Source organism: Rana temporaria, chromosome 10 (genome assembly GCF_905171775.1).
Source record: "Rana temporaria chromosome 10, aRanTem1.1, whole genome shotgun sequence".
In the NCBI taxonomy this organism is placed as follows: Eukaryota; Metazoa; Chordata; class Amphibia; order Anura; family Ranidae; genus Rana; species Rana temporaria.
Genome location: NC_053498.1, coordinates 147,802,914 through 147,823,259, shown reverse-complemented (window position 1 = coordinate 147,823,259; position 20,346 = coordinate 147,802,914). Strand labels below are relative to the sequence as shown.

Sequence of the window (20,346 nt, the reverse complement as noted above, 5' to 3'; positions counted from 1 at the left end):
AGTATAGAGCCCAAACCTCTATCCAGCCGTACCAGTATAGATCCTAGAACATTACCCAGTGCATACCAGTAGAGATCCCAAAACATTACCCAGTCCATACCAGTATAGAGCCCAAACCTCTATCCAGCCGGTACCAGTATAGATCCTAACACATTACCCAGTCCATACCAGTATAGAGCCCAAACCTCTATCCAGCCCGTACCAGTATAGATCCTAGCACATTACCCAGTCCGTACCAGTATAGATATCCAGCATGAGATTTTTCCCAATTCAGATCTAATGTGTTTTTCAAAGTGTTCCTGTAATTTTTTTTTGAGCAGTGTATACAGTATTGCTCACATCGTTAAAACCAGTTTAACAAGCGGAATCGTAACATGCTGACGTGACACTTTTGTTCTAAGCCAGCAGTAGTCTTAGAAGAATTGTGTCCTTTATTAAAAAAGGTTTATTCATTTAGCTTGAAATCTAAAAAAAAGTTGTCACAAAACCTTTTTAAGATATACATGATTTTCTTATACTGGTGTATTTCATTTGAGATACTCTAATGGAGGTTAAAATTGAAAAGTGGGTAACTATTTCTCTCAATTATAATTTTTATTCTTAATTTTGACTCAAAATTAGATGCTAGAAACTGATGTGTGGGGCCTGAATTATCTTGAGGAATTTTTTTATTTTTTTTTCCAAACTTTATACCAGTTGCTTCTTAAACATAAATCTTTTAAGCATGAGAATTCATAGAATCTGTATAATAAAAAGTAAGATTAGACAATTTGTAGAAGCCAGATGGGCATTAAAAAAAAACAAAAAAAACACATATTTGGCCCATTCTTTATAAGTTCCTAAATTCTAATTTTACCAAGTCATGAGTTATTTAGTTCTTTTTATTGGGGGACAGCAGGATGGATTTATTTTTATTTTTATTATGGTTGTGTATTGCCATTACCTTTCAAATACTATTAGATTAAAATGTTTAATATGGCAAACTATTTTCTTCAACTATTATTATAATTTGTAATATTTATTTATTTAAAATTAGACACTAGAAAATGATCTGTGGGGGCTTGAAATATCTTGATAAAAAAATAAAAAATAAGGGCCAGATTCACAAAAGAGATACGACAGCGTATCTCCTGATACGCCATCGTATCTCTTTTTTTATATCTATGCGACTGATTCATGCAGTACCGCGGCCGCCGCTGGGGGGAGTTTGCTTCGTAAACCAGCGTTGGGTATGCAAATTAGGAGTTACGGCGATTCACAACGGATTTTCGCGTTCGCTACGTCGCCGCTAGTCTAGTTTCCCGTCGCAAAGTTAGTCGTCGTTTTTGGTGCCTTAACTTTTCGCAGCAAACGTATGTGCTGTATAAAGTATGGCCGTCGTTCCCGCGTCGAAATTTAAAAAATAACGTCGTTTGCGTAAGCCGTCCGGGAATACGGAATTACGCTACGCGCGTCGCCGTTCGAAAAAATGACATCACGGCGCGCAAAGCACGGCGGGAGTTACGAAACGGAGCATGCGCAGTAGGTACGGCGCGGAAGCGCGCCTAATTTAAATGGCACACGCCCATTTAAATTACGCGGGCTTACGCCGGAGGCCGCCGGCGTAGTTTTCATCGCAAGTGCTTTGTGAATCAGGCACTTGCGATGAAAACTTGCGGCGGTGTAACGTATCTACGATACGTTACGCCACCGCACTTCTACCAGAATCTGGCCCCAAATTCTTTGCTTAATTTTCATACTAGTTGCTTCTTAAAGCTTAGACAATTCATAGAAGCCAGAATGGCAAAAACTAACAAAATTATTAAAGGGGTTGTAAAGGTTTGTTTTTTTATTTTCTAAATAGGTTCCTTTAAGCTCGTTCATTGTTGGTTCACTTACCTTTTTCCTTCCATTTCCCTTCTAAATGTTTTTTTTGTTTTCTTTGTCTGAATTTCTCACTTCCTGTTCCTCCTCAGTAAGCTGTTCTGGCTGACTAACCCTCAGCCAGAACGGCTCGGATGATGGGGACAAGCTTACTGAGGAGGAACAGGAAGTGAGAAATTCAGATAAAGGAAAAAAAAAACATTTAGAAGGGAAATGGAAGGAAAAGGTAAGTGAATCAACAATGCACTAGCTTAACCACTTAACCCCCGGACCATATTGCTGCCCAAAGACCAGAGCACTTTTTGCGATTCGGGACTTCGCCGCTTTAACTGACAATTGCGCGGTCGTGCGACGTGGCTCCCAAACAAAATTGGTGTCCTTTTTTCCCCACAAATAGAGCTTTCTTTTGGTGGTATTTGATCACCTCTGCGGTTTTTATTTTTTGCGCTATAAACAAAAATAGAGCGACAATTTTGAAAAAAATGAATATTTTTTACTTTTTGCTACAATAAATATCCCCCAAAAATATATAAAAAAACATTTTTTTTCCTCAGTTTAGGACGATACGTATTCTTCTACATATTTTTCGTAAAAAAAAAATCGCAATTAGCGTTTATTGATTGGTTTGCGCAAAAGTTATAGTGTTTACAAAATAGGGGGTATTTTTATGGCATTTTTATTAATATATTTTTTTTACTAGTAATGGTGGCGATCAGCGATTTTTTTTTTTCGGTACTGCGACATTATGGCGGACACTTCGCACACTTTTGACACATTTTTGGGACCATTTGCATTTTTATAGCGATCAGTGCTATAAAAATGCATTGATTACTATAAAAATGCCACTGGCAGTGAAGGGGTTAACACTAGGGGGCGGGGAAGGGGTTAAGTATGTCCCTGGGTGTGTTCTAACTGTAGGGGGGGGGTGGCCTCACTAGGGGAAACACTGATCCTCTGTTCATACATTGTATGAACAGAAGATCAGCATTTCCCCTGCTGACAGGTTGGGGAGCTGTGTGTTTACACACACAGCTCCCATTCCCCGCTCTGTAACGAGCAATCGCGGGTGCCCGGCGGCGATCGAGCCAGCCGGGCACACGCACGGGAGTTGGGGGCGCGAGCGCGCCCCTAGTGGCCGCTCAAAGAGCCGCCGTATAGCTATGGGCTCTCGCCCAGGAGAGCCGACCTGCCGCCGTAGAATGCCGGCTGGTCAGCAAGTAGTTAAAGGAACCTATTTAGAAAATAAAAAACAAACCTTCACAATCCCTTTAAGACTACGGGCAACAGTGCTTCACATCTTTGGCCCATTCTTTTATGAGTTCCTAAATTCTAAATTTAGTAAGTCATGATTTGTTTAGTTTTTTTTTTTTATTGGGGATGGATTTTTTTATTTTTATAGTTATGTATTTGCCATTTCCTGTCAAATACTCTTAAGTTAAAGTTGAAAAATGGGTAACGATTTTCTTTAATTGTTATTATTCGTAATATTTTTTTAGCCTCAAAATTAGACACTAAAAACTGATGTTTGGGGCTTGAATCATCAATCAAGTGTTTTTTTTTTTTTTTCTTAAATTTATGTACCATTTAAATGTTGGTCCACGTACACACGACCGTTTTTCATGACGAGAAAAATGCAATGTTTTAAATTGGTCATTAAAAACGACCGTGTGCGGGCTCCAGAGCATTTTTCGCAACGTGAAAAATGGGCATTAAAAATTTAGAACATGCTCTGTTTTTTCTCTACGTTTTTCACGTCGTGAAAAACGGTCGTGTGTGGGCTTTTACGTCTGGGGAAAAAAACGCACATGCTCAGAAGCAAGTTATGAGAAGGGAAATTTGCATAATCAAGTCCAAAGGGTGTCGCCATTCGAATGGAACTTCCCCTTTATAGTGCCGTCGTACGTCACCGCGCTTTGCTCGAGCATTTTTTATCACGATCGCGTGTATGCAAGGCAGGCTTGACAGGAATCGCGTCGAGAAAAACTTTGTTTTTTTCCATGACATTAAAAACGGTCGTGTGAACGTGGCATTAGACATATTATAAAAAAAAAAAAATTAAGCTTAAACAATTCCTGGAAGCCAGATATTGCAAAAAAACATTTTTTATAAAGGGTCCTGTTACCCTGTAATAGTGCTTAACATCTTTGGCCCATTATTTATCGCTTCCTGAATTCTATCTTATTTTACCAAGTTATGATTTTGATCGGTTTTTATTTTTATAGGGCACAGTAGGAAGGATTCTTTTTTTTATGGTTGTATGTTTGCATTTTCCTTAATTAGGTTAAAACTGAAATATGGGTGACTATTTTGGGGCTTGAATCATCTTGTTAAAAAGTGTTTTTTTTTTTCTTTTCTAAACTGTTGTAGTATATTATTTAATGTTGGTCCTAAGTTTAGTAATGCACCAAGTTTTGCCCGCCGAAAAGTGTTTTCAGCTTTGTGCCAGAAGAAAAAAAGATGTTGATACTGGTTGTCGAAAACACGTGTGCTTATGGTGTGTTTTTCATAGGTCATGTGACTCAAAAAATGCATCAGAAATGCAACACGGGTGTTGATGCGTTCTTGCTGCATTTTCATTGCATTTCAATAGGGAGGTGCGTTTTTGGTGCATTTTTTTATTTTTTTTTAACTGACCAAATATGCACCAAAAATGCAGCAAGCAGGATTTTTAACACCGCTTCAAAAGGTGCTGATAATGGCCGACACTACATTTATATTCATTTTAGTTCATAATAATAATTAACCACTTCCGGACCGCCGCATGTACATTTACGTCGGCAGAATGGCACGGACAGGCACATTGGCGTACCCGTACGTCCCTGCCTAGACGTGGGTCGGCTATTCGTTTCTAGCCGCCCCCTCGCGATCGCTCCCCGGAGCTGAAGAACGGGGAGAGCCGTATGTAAACATGGCTTCCCCGTGCTTCACTATGGCGGCGCATCGATCGTGTGATCCCTTTTATAGGGAGACTCGATCAATGACGTCACACCTACAGCCACACCCCCCTACAGTTGTAAACACACACTAGGTGAACCCTAACTCCTACAGCGCCCCCTGTGGTTAACTCCCAAACTGCAACTGTCATTTTCACAATAAACAATGACATTTAAATGCATTTTTTGCTGTGAAAATGACAATGGTCCCAAAAATGTGTCAAAATTGTCCGAAGTGTCCGCCATAATGTCGCAGTCACGAAAAAAATCGCTGATCGCCGCCATTAGTAGTAAAAAAAATAAAATAAAAATAAAACTATCCCCTATTTTGTAAACGCTATTAATTTTGGGCAAACCAATCGATAAACGCTTATTGCGATTTTTTTTTACCAAAAATAGGTAGAAGAATACGTATCGGCCTAAACTGAGGACATTTTTTTTTTTATATATATATGTTTTTGGGGGATATTTATTATAGCAAAAAGTAAAAAATAATGCATTTTTTTCAAAATTGTCACTCTATTTGTGTTTATAGTGCAAAAAATAAAAACCGCAGATACCAAATACCACCAAAAGAAAGCTCTATTTGTGGGGAAAAAAGGACGCCAATTTTGTTTGGGAGCCACCTCGCACGACCGCGCAATTGTCTGTTAAAGCGACGCAGTGCCGAATTGTAAAAACCCCTTGGGTCATTTAGCAGCATATTGGTCCGGGGCTTAAGTGGTTAAAAAGTCGAATACAATTATTTATAAAAAATATATAAATATTTTTTAAAAACCGTCAATTTCGGTTTACGCCAAGTCCATTCTGAATTTTAGTTTTTTGGTTCTGCACTGGAATTTTCGTTTCGGTGCACCACTTGTTCTTGGATATAAATCTTTCAAACACGAGTCTTCAAATAAATGTTATAATAAAAAAAATAAGCTTAAACAATTCCTAGAAGCCAGATATTACAAAAAATGTATAAAGAGTACAGGCAACAGTGCTTAAAGTGGAGGTTTACCCTAAAAAAAAATTCTAACAATACATTGAGAAGACTGATTACACTGCGGGTATGCTGTTTTTTTTTTTTTTTTTTTCGTACATACCTCGTTATCGCCGTTTCATCCCTCGGCTTCCGGGTATGATTCTTGCAGGTCTGGGCGTTCCTAGTTGATTGACGTTCCTCTGACCGGCGCATACTGCACGTCACGACTTTCCGACAGAAGCCGAACGTCATTGCGCAGGCGCCGTATAGAGTCGGCTCTATACGGCGCCTGCGCAGCGACGTTCGGCTTCTTTCGGAAAGTCGTGACGCGCAGTATGCGTCGGTCAGAGGAACGTCAATCAACTAGGAACGCCCAGACCCACAAGAATCATACCCGGAAGCCGAGGGATGAAACAGCGATAACGAGGTATGTACGAAAAAAACAGCATACCCGCAGTGTAATCAGTCTTCTCAATGTATTGTTAGAATTTTTTTTTAGGGTGAACCTCCACTTTAATATCATTGGCCCATTACAGTGGAACCTCGGATTGCGAGTAACGCGGTTAACAAGCGTTTTGCAATACAAGCGCTCTATTTAAAAAAAAAATTGACTCAGATTGCGAGTGTTGTCTCGCAAAACAAACAAGATTCAAGTCAAAGTGGTGTGCAGTACCGCGTTTGGCCTGAGGTGGGGGGGGTAGACGGAGCTGAGCAGAGCCGAACGGCGCCAATTGCCGTCGTTCAGGAATGCTCGGAAAATCGCGTAAATACTCAGTTTGCAAGGTTTTCCAAGTTCAGCTGAAGTGTCATCGGTGCAAAGAGGGAAGTATTCCCGCGCCAAAAATAAAATAAAATAAAATAGTGGGTTAATTCAAGCTATGAAAGACCCGTGGTATAAATTAATTATAGTTAAATAACTTTAAAGCTGCTCCCCTAAAAAAAGGAAGAATGTAAACCTCCTATTTAATGAATGATAGTGTGGTAGGGGGCGCTAGTGAAAAAAAAATATTTATAAAGGTCACTGTATATCAAACCGCGACTTATTAGTGGTGGGTGTAACATATAATTGGTTAATTCTCAAACAAGTGTATGGCAAAAACAATGGCCCGGATTCACGTAGAAGCGCGTATCTTTGTGCGGGCGTAACGTATCCTATTTACGTTACGCCTCCGCAACTTTGACAGGCAAGTGCCGTATTCTCAAACCAAAGTTGCGGCGGCGTAGCGTAAATAGGCCGGCGTAAGCCCGCCTAATTCAAATGTGGGCGTGTGTTATGTAAATTTAATGTGACCCCACGTAAATGACGCTTTTTACGAACGGCGCATGCGCTGTCCGTGAAAGTATCCCAGTGCGCATGCTCCAAATTAACCCGCAAGAAGCCAATGCTTTCGACGTGAACGTAAATGACGCCCAGCCCTATTCGCGAACGACTTACGCAAACAACATAAAATTTTCAAAATTTGACGCGGGAACGACGTCCATACTTAACATTGGTACGCCTCATATAGCAGGGGTAACTTTACGCCGGGAAAAGCCTAACGTAAACGGCTTATATGTACTGCCGCGGCCGGGGCGTACGTTTGTGAATTCGCCTATCTAGCGGATTTACATATTTCTAGGCGTAAATCAGCGTACAGGCCCCTAGCGGCCAGCGTAAATATGCAGTTAAGATACGACGGCGTAAGAGACTTACGCCGGTCGGATCTAATACAAATCTATACGTAACTGATTTTAAGAATCAGGCGCATAGATACGACGGCTCGGACTCAGAGTTACGACGGCGTATCTGGAGATACGCCGGCGTTACTCGTACGAGAATCCGGGCCAATATGTGGAAATTAATTATTACAACTTATTGACTAGTTGATATTAAAGTGATTCAATAAATCACTAAAAGAGCTGAACATTTTAAAAGTTGAATGCTTTTAATAGCTGAAAGTATGCAGAAGTTACGCAGAGCCAAAAAACCTACGGAATAATACAATTTAAAATAAATAAAAAAATGAATAACCTTACTGGGAATGCTTGGAGAGCATTCCCACTAATCATTTATACACTTAACAGGATTTTTTTTTTTTTTTTTTACCAAAGACATGTAGCAGAATACATTTTGGCTTAAATTTATGATAAAATTCGATTTTATTGGATTTCTTTTAAAACTGAAAGTAGAAAATATTGGCCCAGATTCTCAAAGGACTTGCGACGACGCAGCGCCATGTACGCCGTCGTAAGTCCCAATCTGGGCCATCGTATCCATGCGACTGATCCTTAGAATCAGTTACGCATAGATATCCACTAGATCCGACAGGTGTAATTCTCTTACACCGTCGGATCGTAACTGCAATTTTTTTTCCCCCCGCTAGGTGGCGCTTCCGTCGATTTCCGCGTCGAGTTTGCAAATTAGCTAGATACGCGAATTCCCGAACGTACGCGCGGCCCTACTCAGTAAAGTTACGACGTTTGCGTTGGGCTTTTCCCGGCGTAAAGTTGCCCCTGCTATATGAGGCGCAGCCAATGTTAAGTATGGCCGTTGTTCCCGCGTCGAAAATGTAAAAACTTACGTCGTCCGTGAATGGGGCCGGACGTCATTTACGTTCAGGTCGAAACCAATGACGTCCTTGCAACGTCATTTGGAGCAATGCACACTGGGAAATTTTAGGGACGGCGCATGCGCAGTTCGTTTTCGGCGCGGGGACGCGCTTCATTTAAATGAAACACGCCCCCTACCCGCCGAATTTGAATTCCGCTGGGTGTTTTACGCTACGCCGCCGCAACTTTACAGGCATGTGCTTTGTGAATAAAAGTACTTGCCTGAAAAACTGCCTGAAAAACTTTATTTTATTTTTTTTCGATATAAGCAAAAAACAAAACAATGGGCCAGATTCTGGTACCTCGAGCCTATCTCTGCGGCGGCGTAACGTATGTCATTTACGTTACGCCGACGCAGAGATATGCTCGAGGTACCAGAATCTGGCCCATTGGTATTTTTTTTCGCTTATATCGAAAAAAAAAAAAAAATACCACCAAAAGAAAGCTCTATTAGTGGGAACAAAATGATAAAAAAGTAATTTGGGTACAGTGTAGCATGACTGCGCAATTTTCATTGAAAGTGGAGAGAGGTTAAAATATCTAACATTTACAAAATAAATGTAAAATGTGGGATTGAGATCTATTTTTTTTTTTTTTTTGGCATGGAGCTGTAAAATTTTAAAATATTTTTTTTTTTTTGTGTGTAGATTTTTTTTTTTCTTTCATATTTTTCTGTGCAGTGTTTTCTATTCATTGAGGAGTTAGCAGGCTTCTGACATTGAAATGCAGATCTGTACTCTGGCTGAGAATGTGTTTTTTCTTCATGTATACCTGTGTGCAGTTTCAACTGTTTTAGCTGCATAATAAAGTTCTATAGGACTAACATTGTTGTGTTTTTATTTTTATTTTTTAAATATGATGATTTAAGATGTACTAAACTGTTAATAAAACACCATGATGACCAACTTTGTATCTATTTGTAATACATAAAGTGATCCAACCCTTGAACAGTTTATGTAAACTTGATAAGAAAAGAGCTTGGCTGGAGTTCCACTTTAAGTAGTTCTAAAGGGCCAGATTCACGTAGAAGTGCGGCGGCGTAACCTATCGTAGATACGTTACACCGCCGCAAGTTTTCATCGCAAGTGCCTGATTCACAAAGCACTTGCAATGAAAACCTACGCCGGCGGCCTCCGGCGTAAGCCCGCGTAATTCAAAGGGGCGTGTGCCATTTAAATTGGGCGCGCTCCCACGCCGGACCTACTGCGCATTCTCCCTTTTGAATTTCCCGCCGTGCTTTGCGCGAAGTAACGTCATTTTTTCGAACGGCAACGTGTGTAGCGTACTTCCGTATTCCCGGACATCTTGCGCAAGAAGGAAAACATTTAGAATTTCGACGCGGGAACGACGGCCATACTTTATACAGCACATACGTGTGCTGTGTAAAGTTAGGGCACCAAAAACGACGACTAACTTTGCGACGGGAAACTAGACTAGCAGCGACGTAGCGAACGCGAAAAACCGTCGTGGATCGCCGTAACTCCTAATTTGCATACCCGACGCTGGTTTACGACACAAACTCCCCCCAGCGGCGGCCGCGGTACTGCATCCTAAGATCCGACAGTGTAAAACAATTACACCTGTCGGATGTTAGGGATATCTATGCGTAACTGGTTCTATGAATCAGCCGCATAGATAGAAACAGAGATACGACGGCGTATCTCGGCTGTGAATCTGGGCCAAAGTTTTTTTAAACTTTTTTTTTTTTTTTACTTTAGTGAATTCTCTACATTAAAGTGATTGTAAATAGACATGTGCACTGCTGAAAGTTTTTCGTTTCATTTGTTTTTCCAGGTCATTCTTTATGATCGAAATTCGTTATTTCGAATAAATTCGTAACTTTCGAAAAATTCGAATTCGTTATGTTCCATCCATTTAGATGCGGTATTCGTAAATTCGAACGTTCGCAAATATGTAAATTCGAAAATTCAGAGATTCAAATCCTAAATAATAACTAATCATAACTAACTATTAAATTAAGTTCTGAAGATATGTGAAACCTGTGGGGCAATATATTATGTAATATTTTGTAATGTATTTAAAAAAAAAAAAAAAGTATGTGTTTTGTATGTCGAAATTTCAATAAAAAAGTATCTGATTAAAAAAAAACGATTAAATTATAGGTCTTGGAATTTCCTTTAAAATTATGCTGTTGGTGAACGTAACGAAAACAAATTTATCCGAATTTACGAATTATCCGAAATAACGAATGCCGCATCTAAACGAATGTAATGTAATGAATTGATAATAATAAAAAATAATAATAATAAAAAGTTTTTATTATTAATTAGTTACGCTCCATTCGTTTAGATACGTTATTCGTTATTTAGAATAATTTGTAACTTAAAAGGGTCACTAAAGGAATTTTTTTTTTTTTAGCTAAATAGCTTCCTTTACCTTCCTGCAGTCCTGGTTTCATGTCCTCATTGTTCGTTTTTGATGTTGCTGTAATTCCTTTCTGTTCTGGACACTTCCTGGTTGTCTGTTTCCTGATCACCACAGTACTGGGAGATTTCTCACTGTGGTCACTAATCAAGGAGGTGTGATCACTGTGGGGTAGATTCAGCAAGCAATTACGCCTGCGTATCCATAGATACGCAGCATAATTGCTAAGTAGCGCCGGCGTATCGACTTTCTGTATTCAGAAAGCTCGATACGCCGACTGTAGCCTAAGATAACACTGGCATAAGGCTCTTATGCCGTCGTATCTTAGGCTGCATTCTTACGCTGGCCGCTAGGTGGCGTTCCCGTAGTGGTCAGCGTAGAGTATGCAAATTGCATACTCACGCCGATTCACAAACGTACGTGCGCCCGGCGCTTGAGTTTTACGCCGTTTGCGTTCGTCGTTTTCTGCGTAAGGCTGCTCCTGCTATTAGGAGGCGCAGCCAATGGTAAGTATACATGTCGTTCCCGCATTGCGATTTTCGAAATTTACGCTGTTTGCGTAAGTGAATCGTGAATGGCGCTGGACGCCATTTACGTTCACGTCGAAGCAAATGACGTCCTTGCGACGTCATTTACCGCAATGCACGTCGGGAAATTTTCCCGACGGAGCATGCGCAGCACGTTCGGCGCGGGAACGCGCCTAATTTAAATGATCCACGCCCCCTACGGGATCATTTAAATTACGCGCGCTTACGCCGGCCACTTTTACGAAACGCCCCCGCAAATTACGGAGCAAATGCTTCGTGAATAAAGCGTAGCTCAAGTAATTTACGGAGGCGTAGCGTAAAAACGGTACGCTGCGCCGCCGTAGTAGTGCGCTCCCCTACTTGAATCTACCCCAGTGTGTCTAAAACTTCTCAGCACCAATCCAGTTTCGTTTTGCAAAACCTTCACTGCCCTCTATTGGCTCTCTGGCTCTGTACATCACAGAACCAGGAAACAACAGCAAAAACTAAACTAAACTGTAGGTACATTATATGATTGTTTTTATCTATTTTTAATCATTTTTAAAAGGAATCAGTTACCGTATTTATCGGCGTATAGCGCGCACCACCGAACTTGAAGAAAAATTCCTGGAAAAAAAAAATACTTACAGTTTGGATGCCCCTCGTCGGTGTCTTGCCCGTCGTCCATCGCGTCCTGCCCGTCGTCCATCGGCGGCCTCGTCCGGTCTGGCGTCCTTCTGCGGCCATCGCGGTGTCCTCCCCGCTTCCCACGCTGAGTTTGAACCACTGCGCCGGCATATACCGAGCGCAGTACACTCGGGTATAGTCGGGCAGGCTCGGCTCCTCTCGCATAAAAGGACGTACAGGACGTGACCGCGAGAGGAGCCGAGCCTGCCCGACTATACCCGAGTGTACTGCACTCGGTATATGCCGGCGCAGAGGTTCAAACACAGCGTGGGAATCGGGTATCGGCGTATATCGCGCACCCACGATTTTGCCCTGATTTTCAGGGCAAAAAAGTGCGCGGTATACGCCGATAAATAGGGTAACTAACTATTATGTCTCTATACCCTGTAAACAGTCACTTCAGCAAAAAAATGTTTTCCTTTAGTGACCCTTTAATTCGTATTCGTTACGTTCACTAACCGTCAGATTTGAAAGAACATTCCAATACCTATAATTTAATAGTTATTATTGGTTAGTTATTTATTATTTCGAATTTTCGTATATTTTTGTTCTTTAGAATTTTTTATTTTTGAACTTACGAACTGTAACAAATGACCCGAAAAACAAAACAAAAAACGAATGAAACCAAAACAAATGTTTCGATAATGTACAGTAAAACCTTGGTTTAAAAGTAACTTGGTTTGAGAGCAGTGTGCAGTACCGCGTTTGGCCTGAGGTGGGGGGGGCACCAGAGCAGAGCCGAACGTCACCAATTGCAGGCGATCTGCGTCGTTCGGAAAGGCCCAAGGACGGCGCGGCTGACCTTGGCAAATCTCGGGAACAAAGTCTTTTCGAGGTTTGCCGAGGTCAGTAGAGGTTTCCTCGGTAGGGTGACCACATTTCCAAACTACCATTCAGGGACATCCCCCCTTCCCAAAAATCAGCTTGTGCTGTAACGAATCACAGCACAGTGATTGGACACAAGAGGCGGGATTTATGATTTCTCCAATCACAAACAGGGGGCGGGGATTGTGTTCATCCAGGCATTCCCGGCCAGGACAAGTACTGTCATTGAGTAAAGCAGTGATGTGGCGGCCATTTTTGGGGGCATCAGATTGGCCCGGAGGGTAGTTGTGTCAGTTACATTCCGGGACACTGTGGGACTGTCCCGGGCAATCTAGGACACGTGGTCACCCTAGTCCTCAGGCCTGTTCTGACGGCTCTCAGGCGCCCCCCGCCTCTGGCCGCATGCGGTATTGCATGCCATTGAAGTCACTGCGGAACTAATTATTTTCATTTCCATTGACTTCTATGGGGAAACTCGCTTTGATATGCGAGTGCTTTGGATCACGAGCGTTCTCCTGGAACGGATTATGCTCGTAATCCAAGGTTCCACTGTACTATTATATTGTCCATTTGATTTTGGGTTTTTTTTAGATGTAAAAAAGTAATTTATTTGTTTTTCTGGAAAGTAACTGTTGCCAAGGAATTTGTTTACATTTTTAGGGTATAATTGTGAAACTACCAAGAATTATATTTTCATTGGTCTCTGGAAAGTGTGAATATTTGCCGTTATGATGGGCTCACCTGAACATTCATCCCATTTCCAGCAACCTTCGGCTTCTGTCTTTACCACGGCCTGTCCCAACCTTCTTAGCACAGAGGAACCCTTGAAATAACTTTCCGGTTTCAGGGAACCTTCTGATAATAATAGGGCTGCTGATGGAAACGGGGCCCCGTACAGCCTCCCTGACGATGCCCCCTTCAGCCCCACCCCCCATTGTGGTTCAGTGTACACACTTAATGGAAAGTGAGTCGCCACACTCCAAGAAAAACTGGTCATCCCTAGAGTGTGTAATTGTATACATTTTTTACCATAATTTTTCTTTCCTGAGGCCAGTCCATGGCAACATACCTGTGGTAGCATACTGCCATTTTGGTGCCCAGAAATTGGGAAATGGTATCAAATTCTTACCTTAATTTTTCAATGGCAGTGCACATGTAGTATGCTACCATGTTGGCACCAGGAAAATTGAAAATGTTATCAAATACCATACTTCCCAAAATGTTGTTGAGGCCAATCCATGGCAGTATACATGTTGTAGTATACTGCCATATTGGAGCAAGGAAAATGGAAAAATTGTATCAAATACTGTACTTGCCAAAATATTCCTGAGGCCAATCAATGGCAGTATACATGTTGTAATGTGCTGCCATGTTGGAGCAAGGAAAATATAAATATTTAAGTACAGTATTTGATAAAATGTTTTAATTTTCCATGATACAACATGGCAGCATACTACAACATGTATACTGCCATTGATTGGCCTCAGGAAAATTTTGGCAAGTACAGTATTTGATACAATTTTTCCATTTTCCTTGCTCCAACATGGCAGTATACTACAACATGTCTACTGCCATGGATTCAGTGCCGGCCCAAGACATTGTGCTGCCTGGTACCAAGAATGAAAATGTTGCCCCCCCAAAAAAACTACTCCCACCAAAATGCCCCCACATCCATTATTTTATATCATAACTAAAGTGGACCTATCATGGCTCTATACATGTATATAGGAGTATAAAGAGGACCTGTTATGGTTGTTTACATGAGTATAAAAAGGACCTGTAATGGCTCTATTCATGCAATTAGCCCCACAGTGGAGTGGAGAGCGGAGCTGGCGGAATGGGATGGTGTGCAGGGGGGCAATTTGCTGCCCCCCTGAAAGTGCCGCCTGGTACAATGGTACCATCGGGTCCCATGGTAGGGCCGACCCTGCATGGATTGTCCTCAACAAAATTTTGGGAAGTACGGTATTTGATTCAATTTTCCATTTTCCTTGATACAACATGGCAGCATACTGCAACATGTACTGCCATGGATTGGCCTCAAAATTTTTTTGGTAAGTACAGTATTTGATAAAATGTTTCCGATGCCAATCCATGGCAGTATACAGTACAGTTGCAGTATGCTGCCATGTTGTATCAAGGAAAATGGAATATTGAATCAAATACCGTACTTCCCAAAATGTTGTTGAGGCCAATCCATGACAGTATACATGTTGTAGTATGCTGCCATGTTAGAGCAAGGAAAATGGAAAAATTGCATCAAATACTTTACTCACCAAAATTTTGTTGAGGCCAATCCATGGCAGTATACAGTACAGTTGCAGTATGCTGCCATGTTGTATCAAGGAAAATGGAAAAATTGTATCAAATACTGTACTTATCAAAATTTTCCTGAGACCAATCAATGGCAGTATACATGTTGTATTATGCTGCCGTGTGGGAGCAAGGAAAATGTAAAAATTGTTTCAAATACTGTACTTGCCATAATATTTCTAAGGCAAATCCATGGCAGTATACATGTTGTAGTATGCTGCCATGTTGTATCACGGAAAATTGAAAATTGTATCAAATACTGTACTTCCCAAAATTTTCCTGAGGCCAATCCATGGCAGTATACATGTTGTAGTATGCTGCCATGTTGTATCACGGAAAATTGAAAATTGTATCAAATACTGTACTTACCAAAAATTTCCTGAGACCAATCCATGGCAGTATACATGTTGTATCACGGAAAATGTAAAAATTGTTTCAAATACTGTACTTCCCCAAATTTTCCTGAGGCCAATTCATGACAGTATACATGTTGTAATATGCTGCCATGTTGGAGCAAGGAAAATTGAAAATTGTATCAAATACTGTACTTACCAAAATTTTCCTGAGACCAATCAATGACAGTATACATGTTGTAGTATGCTGCCGTGTGGGAGCAAGGGAAATGTAAAAATTGTTTCAAATACTGTACTTGCCAAAATATTTCTAAGGCAAATCCATGGCAGTATACATGTTGTAGTATGCTTCCATGTTGTATCACGGAAAATGGAAAATTGTATCAAATACTGTACTTACCAAAATTTTCCTGAGACTAATCCATGGCAGTATACATGTTGTAGTATGCTGCCATGTTGGAACAAGGAAAATAGAGATTTGTAACAAACGCTTACCATAATTTTCCATTGCTGACTGCAGTCCATGGCAGAATACATGTGGAGGTATGCTACCACGTTGGTGGCTAGAGAAATTGTATCAAATACTTTCTGTAATTTTCCTTACCTGGCTCCTATCTATATCAGCATACTACTACATATATGCTGCCATGTTGGTGACAAGAAAACGGTCTGTGTGATGGATCATAGGCATGACCCTACTTCCAACAGTTGGAAGATGTAGAGATGCAATAAACTGGGTCAGCTGACACTCATAATAGCTTGCGCATCCCCCCCCCCCCCCCCCCATCAGCTGGCGCTGGTCCTAAAAGATGAAGGACCTCTTCTAGAAGTGATGCATATTTATCCAACAGGATGAGAAAGCCTAAATATACTTTGAATGGAATTTCTGTGTATTTATGAGATGTTCCTCTTGCATAGGAGCAGGAGGAGGCGGCACGGATGTCGACCATGCCGGCATGGCGGAGAGAGATCCTGAGGAAGAAGCTGGAGGAGGAGAAGTAAGACGTGATTACAATAGAATTTCATATTTTTTTATTTGCCCATTTCTACGGTATTTATCAATTTTTTTTTCTCTCTTTCCTTCAACGTTGCACGCAACAGAGAACATAAACGGTGAGTGCCAATCAACTGGCTGGAATGAATGTCTATGTTACAGACTGGAGGTCCTGAGCTATTCAGTCCAATATGTTTTCTGGGGGTTGAGGGTGTGATGAAATAGAATCAAAGCTATACATATGGCCTTCTTTAACACGAGGCAAAAGGGCCCAGCCATTGTTGTGGGGCCCAAAGCAGCTGAGCTGCCCCTTGAGCCCACGCTGCCCACAAATATTTGTTAATTGGATTTGGCTATCACTTGGGAGATGAGGGCAGAATTGAATGTTGGTGGGGGTGGCACTGGTGACTGGTTGGGTGTTATGTATGGGAGGGGGGTCCTGTTTACACAGTATGCCCCTCCTTCTCTATTATTAAACAGGACCCCCTCCCCCATATTACCCCCATCATTACACAGGACCCCCCCTCTTTCATAGTACGCCCATAGTTATTTAGGCCTCCATCCCCATACTACCCCCATCATTACACAGCCCTCCCCCACTCCATACTACCCCATCATTACAAAGGACCCCCTTCTCTATTAAACAGCACCCCCTCCCCCATACTACCCCTATCATTACACAGGACCCGCCGCCTCCACAGTACCCCCATAATTACATAGGCCTCCATCCCCATACTACCCCCATCATTACACAGCCCCCCCCCCACTCCATACTACCCCCATCATTACACAGTATGCCCCTCCTTCTCTATTATTAATGATCGGGGTAGTATGGAGTAGGGGGGCAGTGTAATGATGGAGGCCTATGTAATTATGGGGGTACTGTGGAGGCGGGGGGTCCTGTGTAATGATGGGGGTAGTATGGGGTGCTGTTTAATAGAGAAGGGGGTTCTTTGTAATGATGGGGGTAGTATGGAGTGGGGGAGGGCTGTGTAATGATGGGCGTAGTATGGGGATAGAGGGCTATATAACTATGGGCATACTATGAAGGAGGGGGGTCCTGTGTAATAATGGGAGTACTATGGAGGGGGGTCCTGTGTAATAATGGGAGTACTATGGAGGGGGGGGGGGGTCCATTGTAATAATAGGGGTAGAGTTTCTGTGTAATACTGGTAGTAAGGGGAAGGGGTCCTGTGTAGTGAAGGGGTAGTATAGGGGAGGGGGTCCTGTTTAATAGAGAAGGGGGTCCTGTGTAATGATGGGAATACTATGGTGGGGGGTCCATTGGATAATAGGGGTATTGGGGGGTGGGTTTCTGTGTAATAGTACTGGTAGTAGGGGGAGGGGTCCTGTGTAGTGAAGAGGTAGTATAGGGGAGGGTATATGAAAGACGGTCCGGGATATATATGTAAAAAAATATATTTTTATTAATAATTTTATCTTTACTTGTAACCAACACTATTTTAACAACGCCCTTCTTTATTTTTTTGTATTTCAGGAAAGAACAAGAAAAGGTAAAGAAAGAAGAGGCGGATCGAGAGAAAGAGCAGTCGGAAAAGCTGAGGACATTGGGTTACGATGAGACCAAATTGGCACCATGGCAAAGGCAAATTATCCTGAAGAAAGGGGACATAGCAAAACATTAGACATAACCAATTCCTGCCCTTCACCTCCTTCTATCCGAATTTAGATTGTCAGCTGTTCAATAAGCGCTGCTCACCGTTACATTTCACCGTAACGCGGCCCACTGAGGACACCATAGGTCATTGGGCTACAAGGTACCATGGTGGTTACTCCAGATGTTACAAAGCCTTTGAAGAGTGTTTTTGGCATTTCACCATCTTCCAGCTTGGGGGTATCTATAATCATTTGAGTATTTATAACTGTTTACATGCCTTCCAATTGTAGCTTCTTTTATTATTTATTAGCTTTCTCTAAATACGTTCTTGAAGGCCCACATTGGACAGGGGTCATTGACAGCTCTTGGTAACTGTTTGCAATCAGGAGCCAATGGGACGAGCTTCCAAATCACGTGATTGCTATGACAGCCAATTATAGTGATCACCTGATCGGTAGGCCGCCTTCGCCTCCCGGAGATAACGCGTAGGCGGTTATTAAATTTTTTAATATAAAATAACGCATTGTACCCAAGAAGACCTCTCTGTCCCTGTGAGAAAATGTCATTAGTCTGGAAAGGAAAAAAAATAAATAAAAATTAACCCCCACCCCCTATTGCTAGTCTCCCCGATACTAATCTGTTCCTGTGAAGCCCTACCCCGTTTCTGTAGACCCCGCCCTCTTTTGCTCCTGTAATTTTCTTCCAAACTTGAGACTGAGAAATGAAGTAGCAGGTCTCACTTCTGGGCCCAGATTGGAAGCTTTACATTGATGTTCTTCGTAACTGAAAGAGAACTTTGAACGCTCCATCATCTTGTGTTTAGGTCTAGTGGCCTTTCAAGTTTCAGAAATTCATTTCCAAGCTTTGTGTATTTATTATGGCTTTCATGTCGTCCTTTTCAAAATGTACCACATGTTAAAACTGATACATAGTATATACACCCAACGCACATTCCCTGGCCAAGAACTATAGAGGTAAAAACATTGTAGGCGTCTATTGCTGAATTAGTTTAAGTAAGCATACAAATTAGTGGAAAGACTGTTAACACCATTAGAAGAATCCAAGGACATTTTATGATTTTCCCAATGTAGCCAATTATGGAGAGGGGGCACAAAAGCAGATAGAGGACTCTGATGAAACTAGCAAACCCTTCACCCTCACCTAGTAACAAATATGGACTCTAGACCAGCCTTTTTCAGCTAGGATTCCTCCAAAGGTTGCTTGGGGTTCCTTTAGCTGTGGTTGGTTGACCTCCTATCTGATGGTGCCTGCATAGGTCCAGAACCAACACCACTTAACAGGGCCAGGCCATGGTGCCAGTGTTCTTCTTATTGACCAATAAGAGTGGCATTCTGGCCACCATTGTAAAGGGGCGGTCTTCTATCTATCTGGCCACCAATGTAAGGAAAATTCTGTCTAGTGGCCACCAATGTAAATGGCTTTCTTTGCACGGGCCGCCAATGTAAGGAACATTCTTCCCACTGATCACCAATGTAAGGAACATTCTTCCCACTGATCACCAATGTAAGGAACATTCTTCCCACTGATCACCAATGTAAGGAACATTCTTCCCACTGATCACCAATGTAAGGAACATTCTTCCCACTGATCACCAATGTAAGGAACATTCTTCCCACTGGCCACCAATGTAAAGGGCATTCTTCCCACTGGCCACCAATGTTAAGGGCATTCTTCCCACTGATCACCAATGTTAAGGGCATTCTTCCCACTGACCACCAATGTTAAGGGCATGCCTCCTGCTGACCACCAATGTAAAGGGCATGCCTCCTGCTGACCACCAACGTAAAGGGCGTGCCTCCTGCTGACTACCAATGTAAGGGGCATTCATTCCGCTGATCACCAATGTAAGGAACATTCTTCCCACTGATCATCAATGTAAGGGACATTCTTCCCGCTGACCATTAATGTAAGGAACATTCTTCTCACCGCCCCTAGACTAATTATTTTAGCAGGGGTTCCCCATAGACCTAAATATTCTTTCAAGGGTTTCCTGCAGGATTAAAGGGTGAGAGAGGCTGATCTAGACCAACCCTTTTCATCATTCTTACCCTTAAGATAATTTTCAGGTCTTTACTAATTTAATTGGGGGTTAATGAGAAAAATGTCTCTTTCATTGGTGGTCAGTGAGAAGAATGTAACCCTTATAGTGATGGTCAGAATGCCCTGACCAGAGACAGCAAAATAATTACTATTGGTCTCTTGCAGCGAGTGTCATTGCCCAGGGAACTGTGCACTTCCCCATTGGGGGGGGTCAATCAGCCATACCTGAACTAAATTCCAGCCAAACTAAAT

The 20,346-nt window shown here is 41.9% G+C and overlaps 1 protein-coding gene across 3 annotated transcripts in view; it reads left to right on the top strand.

The window, feature by feature from the left end:
* Positions 1-18,342, top strand: part of ESPN (espin) — a 113,384-nt gene extending 95,042 nt beyond the window's left edge. The window contains exons 9-11 of one of the 3 annotated variants that reach the window (XM_040326515.1): positions 16,346-16,419; positions 16,523-16,534; positions 17,914-18,342. In XM_040326515.1, coding sequence (XP_040182449.1) covers positions 16,346-16,419; positions 16,523-16,534; positions 17,914-18,061 — 234 coding nt within the window. In that variant the 3' untranslated portion in view covers positions 18,062-18,342. Of the gene's footprint in view, positions 1-16,339; positions 16,420-16,522; positions 16,535-17,913 lie in introns of all 3 variants that reach the window. The other 2 variants (XM_040326513.1, XM_040326516.1) reach the window with 2 other exon arrangements.
* The last annotated feature ends 2,004 nt before the right edge of the window (positions 18,343-20,346 follow it).